Below are 7,134 nucleotides of genomic sequence, written 5' to 3'. Positions count from 1 at the left end.
CTAGGTTGGAGCCTCTGTTGACCGGGTGTTGAAGTCTAACAAAATTATAAATATTATCAAGCTAAGTATAAAACATCACATTTCTGATGCATGACATGATATACAGTGATATTAGTATCAATATGTAGGCTTAAAAATGTTAAATGTGAAGTGACATACTGCGAAGTATGGTGACCCATACTTCAGTATGGTGACGGCTCAGCATTTAACCCATCCAACGTGCATACACACAGCAGTGAACACACACACACACACACACACACACACCGTGAACACACCCGGAGCAGTGGGCAGCCATTTATGCTGCGGCGCCCGGGGAGCAGTTGGGGGTTCGGTGCCTTGCTCAAGGGCACCTCAGTCGTGATATTAAGGGTGGAGAGAGCTCTGGACATTCACTCCCCCCACCTACAATCCCTGCCGGCCTGAGACTCGAACCCGCAACCTTTGGATTACGAGTCCAACTCTCTAACCATTAGGCCATGACTATAGAGATTAACCTAAATATTTATGAGAACTGTATCTCTATGTTTTTGAGCCTAAATTACATTTTCATCTTATTTTTGTATTTGTTGGCATAATAAATCCACACTAGCCTACACTTTTAGGCAATGGGTAACTGTATTATAAAGTAGAAGACCTAAGAGAAAAGGACAGTATCTCTGTAAATTTGAAGAAATATTCAGTAGCTGTTTTATAGAAAAGACACACGTTTAATATGACAAAGTAATGTATTTTATACAAACCACATATAAAAATGCACAGCACAGAAAAAAAGAGGGGAAACATTTTCTTACTTTCAGTGAGTTACAGTATATTCATCAGGGATGAGTCTTTATTAAACACTTTACATGTAAACATTAGTTTTAAGCTTTTCTGAAACCAGGGATAGAATAAAGCATAAATGATGGGATTAATGGTGGAGTTCAGAAAGAAAAATATTACAGTAACATCTCTGACATAAAACAAGTCAATGCTGTTATATGGAATCACTAAAGAACAAATATAATATGGCAGTAAGCACAAGAGAAACGCAAAGACCAGAATCCCCAGCAGTATTGCAGCTTTTCGCTCTGATTTGTCACTGACTCTGTTTTTGGAGGATCCTGTGCTGTTGTGAACCTGAAGGGCTCTTATAGCAGTCACATGTCTCTTAGCAATGACAAAAACATGAGTGTATAATATTATAATGAGTGTACATGGCACAAGAAACACAATCAGAAGATCAATGAGAGATGAAACTCCATCTACACTAGAAACACACACTGCTGGACACGTGACATCAGTGAAGTTTCCATTAACAAAGAGAAGAGTGAAGTTATAAAAGAGTGAAAACAGCCAGTTAAATAAAGTCGCTATGCAGATCACAGTGGGTGAGATTTTCTCTGAGTAAAAAAAAGGAGAACTTAAAGCCAAAAACCGATCAACTGCTATCAGAGCCACGGTGTGAACAGACACGCTTGTCGCTTGAAAATTCACAAATTTTAAAACTGAGCACATCACTGGTCCAGAAGTCCAACATGATTCAATGAGCCAAGACAAATAAAGAGGCATCACAAAAACTCCAACCAGGAGATCGGACACAGCCAAAGAGAGGATGAGGATGTTAGCAGGTGTGTGGAGCTGCTTGAAGTGACTAACAGAGATGATGACCAGCAGGTTTCCACACACGGTCAGCAGAGACACAGCTGCTGCGGCCACATACAGGATCACATAGACAGATAAAGAAACAGATCTCTCTGGACACAAATATTCCTGACACACATCGCTTTGGTTCACTGCTGTTAGATTCATTGTGAAGTATTTGGAGGAAACATGCAAACAGAGTATTGTTCCTTGTGACTTCCTTAGTATAAGGATTCATGGATTCAAATGTGCCATTTGTATCTTCAGCAGCTCTGAATTGCTCATCATCTGAAACACAGTCTGCAGGTTCCACAATAAAGACATGCTACAACCCATTCTGCCTTTTATACACTTGACACGTTGACTTTTTCCAAGACTGGCAGCATCAAGGGAGAAGAACATAGAGCTGGGAGATCAACTGATTTGGTTCATCCAGAAAACAAAAAAAAAACCAATGAGAGAGATGAAGAGTGACATATAGATCTCATTCAAAAACATAACTTAGCTTATATAAAGCATATATGTATAAAACAAAAATCTATATAATACAATAATATATTTGCAATTTATACGTTGCTGGCAAAACTTTCAATGGAGCATTTGTGCATAAAATCTGTGTGTATATTGAATTTTAAATTTACTATAAAATTTAGATCACAGAAACATAAAAATGACATAGGCCTACTTGGTGGCCCTAGAATCTAGAAATTTGTTAAACCAATATAAAAAACAGATAGTTTTAGAAATGTAATAACTATGAGATTTTACAAAACAAAATTATTAAAAAACAATAACAACAACAAAAAAACAAACATGCAAAATGCAGCCAGGGGTCTAAATGTACAACCAACAAATGACAGTTTATTGGGTTTTGAAAATGACCTGCTTTTCTTCACTCAAAGATCTTACTGAGAGAAACGTGAGGTTGTATGAAAAACCCTAACATGGAGATAGTTTCGGTGTATTTTTTCAAAGTCCTTTCAAGGCAAGTATTTTCACTCAGCGGCCATCTTTGAAACGCCTCTCGGCCAGCTATTTCAGTCATTCAAGTACAACTCCTATCTATCTGAATGGGGAAACATCAAATTCACCAAAGCCTTTCATCATGCTTACAATTACACTTCATATTTGAAATCACAAATGAAATCTGACAACAATAACATTCTCTCAAATGTTGTTTCTTATGCTCAAATAGGCAATGCGTATGTGCAGTTCTAAGCTCGCCCAGAACACTGATTGCTTCTATAGCAACCAGAATTTCTAACGGCAGCTGCAGAATGCGATGACTTTATCAATCAGTTATTGCCTCTTTAATGCTGATGATACACAGGGCCTTTTTGAGCAGTTTTGTTGGGCAACTTTTTTTGAGCAATGTTGCATGAGCACTTTCCCATTGAGAATGGGTAATACATTTCTGTCTGGTCGTGGGCCCTGTGTCTCACCTGGTTGCCCATTGACAGCAACATTTCCCAAAGTTGCCCAGCAACATTGCTCAAAAAGGTGTCCAGTGTATCACCATCCTTATGTAGAAGGCGGGACTAATCCGCCATATTGCGCGTTGCACTCTCTCGAATTCATAAGCAATAGGTGCCTCCCAAATCGCATAATTATTCACTATTCTGTGGTGTCTTGTAGTGTAAATAGTGCAAGTGGTCCCCAGCTATATCATAGGCTACAGAGCTGGGGACTACTTTCAGGTGCTGCGTCATATCATTGCGCCTGCTGCACCCACGGTACGGCAGCAAAGTTCCTTGATTATTACGCCGGAATGAGAGTATAGTTCCTAGCCATATCGGCCTAGAAAATCGCAACTTTTAATTTTCCGTCGGTCTTAGTACACGATGTAACTGCAGTAGAGTCAATCTTTAAATAGGAAAATTATCAAAACTCTTTGGTCATTTTTGAGTGAGATGCTAATGGTCTAATCCGATTCAATGATCTATGCTAAGCTAAGTTAAAAGTGCTACCGCCAGACCCGGAGATCGGCTGAATGGATTCAAAAACGGTAAAACTGTTTAACTCTTGGGGAGTTATAAAATGAGCCTATTTCCAAAAAAAGTGGAGTGTTCCTTTAAGGGGGCTCCAAAGTTGCAAAAATACACAAAACCTGGCTACATACCGTTGCTTTAAGTGTCAAGATGTTGATTTTTACTTTTAAAATGATTTTATGAAATGAAGTGCCATTTAAATGCACATTAAGCTACTCATGTTTTCCTTACAGTGTATAAAACAAACAATCCATAGAAGAACCTGGGCCCGTATTCATAAAGATTCTAAGAATCCTCTCAGAAAACTCTTAATTTAGCTTAAAAACTTTTACGTAGGAGTCTTAGCTTAAGAGCGATTCGGGACCGATCTGAGAGCAACTCTGAGTAAGGAAAAGACAAAAACTTTAATCTTAGTGAGGAGGCGGGGTTGACCCCGTTGCTATGTATGACACAATCTTTTGAAGACTGTGATTGGTTGGTTGTCAAGAAGGAAATAAAAGAGTGCTTTTAAGAGTAAGGTATATTATAAGCCTTCACTTTGAAATTACAGGCGGAATTTTTCCTCTCGCTCTTTCTCACACACACACACACACACACACACACACACACATTATATATGTATATATATATTCTTAATTTTTTATTTACCATGCTGTCATACTTACAGAGCCGGCGCCAGTGCACCTCCATCGGGGGGCATTTCAATTTCTAGGGGGGGCACAAATCACGTTGTGTGTGTGTGTGTGTGTGTGTGTGTCGGGGGGGGGGGGGGGGGGGGGGGGAGAGGATGGAAAGTGGGGGGGCACAGTAACTCGTTTGGGGGGGGGGGGGGGGGGGGGGGCACGGCCCTGCATATTTACTGTGTTTTATAGGAAATGAACAGAGACATATAAGCCTAATAAGTGCTGTAACAGACCCAAATCATCACTGCTGCATAGTTGCATTTTTCCAGTTGCCAAATATGTTAATGTAGTGATTTCTGGCGCTATGGCAATTCTGCGTGGTGTCTGAGATGTTAGCATGTCTTTAATAAGATCAGTCACAAACATGATCCCTGCACGAACTAATGTGTAGTGTCTTATTAACTCACTGTCATGCATTGTGTGCAACACATTTCTTCTCCCTCTTCATGTTTCGTCCATTTTCTCCGCTGTTAAATAAACTCTTAAGCCCCTTAAAAGTCCTCGTCCGTACTCCTAACAAGTTTGACCTTAAGACTTCTTTTAAGGGTTAAGATGCTTTCTGAATTACTTTTTTCTTTACTAGGATTTTTTCTTTAATTTTAAGAGTAAACGCCCACATTTCTAAGAATTTTCTTAGAATTTTGTCACTAGGAGCTACTTTTTGCATTAAAATTCTTCATGAATACGGGCCCTGGAATTTAGATTTTGTAAACTCAAGCTTTTATTAATTCGAATCTGAACTTTTCTATACTCTTTGCAAGTAAGAAAAACTGATCATCAGTGGAGGTGTTTGCCTATTTCTGCTTGAGCCGAGAGACATAAAAATGATAGAATTATACATGTCTCATATATGCATGTAAATATACATATTGCTTGACTGCTTTTTGTAAAAAGCCAAACCAATGGCCTAGATGTCTCATCATCTAAATTGTTATACCATGAGGATGCTGACCTAAAACACTCATCCGTCCACACAATAAATAGAGATATTCTGAACAATAATAAAACTGCTCTGACCAGTTAAATGATGAACTGCATGTTTTTACCAAAGAAACGTATGGAACCCTCTATTATAATTAATTTATATTTAATTCAATTTATAATTAATCATTTTGTAATATTCTTTAAAAAACAAAACAAAACAAAATACATAGATGTGTAGAGTGAACATTTATCACATTTATAGAAATTTTGATCTTTTGAAAATGTTTCTTCATGTCATCCAACAAACATTTCATTTTTGATAATCAATACTTTTAATCTATGTTTTTGCATATAATGAGGAAGCATTTCTTGAATAACATGCCTGGTTTATTCATCAAAATATATGAATAATCATTTTCTTTACTGCAGAATGATGAAAACAGAAATGCTAAAACATATAAACAATAGAAAATTGAGGATAGACGTTTGTTGACATACATTGTTCCTTATCAAGAGCTTAATGACAGGACATTCATTAGTGAGGAGTCTGTGTTCAATACTTTAAGAGTTAGAATTATCTTTACACTTTTCTTAAACCAAGGGTACAATAGAGCGTAGATTAATGGATTGATAGAAGAATTAAGATAAAAGAGTATCAAAACACTGTTGATAACATTAGAAAAAGAGTCATCTCTTAGGAAATTGGTTAAAGAAAAAATATAATATGGCAGTAAACACAAGAGAAATACAAAAACCAGAATCCCGAGAGCTAATGCGGCTTTTCGCTCTGATTTGTCGCTGACTCTGTTTTTGGAGAATCCTGTGCTGTTGTGAACCTGAAGGGCTCTTATAGCAGTCGCATGTCTCTTAGCAATGACAAAAACATGAGTGTATAATATTATAATGAGTGTACATGGCATAAGAAACACAATCAGAAGATCAATGAGAGATGAAACCTCATCTACAATATAAAAACATTCTCCTGGACACATGACATCAGTGAAGTTTCCATTAATGTAAAGAAGAGTGAAGTTATAAAAGAGTGAAAAAAGCCAGTTAAATAAAGTCGCTATGCAGATCACAGTGGGTGAGATTTTCTCTGAGTAAAGAAAAGGAGAACTTAAAGCCAGAAACCGATCAACTGCTATCAGAGCCACGGTGTGAACAGACACGCTTGTCGCCTGAAAAGTCACAAAATTGAAAACCGAACACATCACTGGTCCAGAAGTCCAACATGATTCAATGAGCCAAGACAAGTGAAACGGCATCACAAAAACTCCAACCAGGAGATCGGACACAGCCAAAGAGAGGATGAGGATGTTAGCAGGTGTGTGGAGCTGCTTGAAGTGACTAACAGAGATGATGACCAGCAGGTTTCCACACACGGTCAGCAGAGACACAGCTGCTGCGGCCACATACAGGATCACATAGACAGATAAAGAAACAGATCTCTCTGGACACAAATATTCCTGACACACATCGCTTTGGTTCACTGCTGTTAGATTCATGATGTGTGAAGCACTCTGGAGAGGCATCAAGTCTTTCTTCTTGTATTGTATAGAACGAAGTAACAATCAATTTGAATCTAATATTTGTATTTCCAGCAGAGAGAGTCCAGTCTCATTTGGTCCTCAGTGTAAAGAGCTTGCATTGTTCCCAGTGAGCAGGATGACACCAACTTTGGCAAAAAATATGTTGCTGATTTTTTTTTTATACATAAATGTCTCCTCCCCCTGACAATAAATGTTTAATAATGTGGTTCTGCTGGGAGTTCATGTAAATTACATCTTCACATAATCACATTTTTCATTCTTTCATCATTATATACTAAATTTCAAACTAAATGCACAGTTATCATCGGATATCTGTCAAATTTGGGTTACTAAACCTGGCACTTTTATCAAAGCAGTTTGAGA

General features: G+C 37.9%; 2 protein-coding genes across 2 annotated transcripts; both read right to left on the bottom strand.

Moving 5' to 3' along the window:
* Positions 1–804: 804 nt before the first annotated feature.
* Positions 805–1,791, bottom strand: LOC306843458 (trace amine-associated receptor 13c-like; the record flags this gene model as incomplete). The annotated part of the gene is made up of 1 exon (XM_079374979.1): positions 805–1,791. One exon carries the CDS (start codon positions 1,789–1,791, stop codon positions 805–807), a length of 987 nt encoding a protein of 328 aa, XP_079231105.1.
* A 3,936-nt stretch (positions 1,792–5,727) lies between these two features.
* Positions 5,728–6,726, bottom strand: LOC306843525 (trace amine-associated receptor 13c-like; the record flags this gene model as incomplete). The annotated part of the gene is made up of 1 exon (XM_079375047.1): positions 5,728–6,726. The coding sequence occupies one exon, from the start codon at positions 6,724–6,726 to the stop codon at positions 5,728–5,730; it is 999 nt and encodes a 332-aa protein (XP_079231173.1).
* Positions 6,727–7,134: the final 408 nt, after the last annotated feature.

This window comes from Barbus barbus (assembly GCF_936440315.1).
Source record: "Barbus barbus genome assembly, chromosome: 24".
Classification (NCBI taxonomy): Eukaryota; Metazoa; Chordata; class Actinopteri; order Cypriniformes; family Cyprinidae; genus Barbus; species Barbus barbus.
Note: the sequence above shows the minus strand (reverse complement) of the source record. Positions and strands in the feature narration are given on the sequence as shown.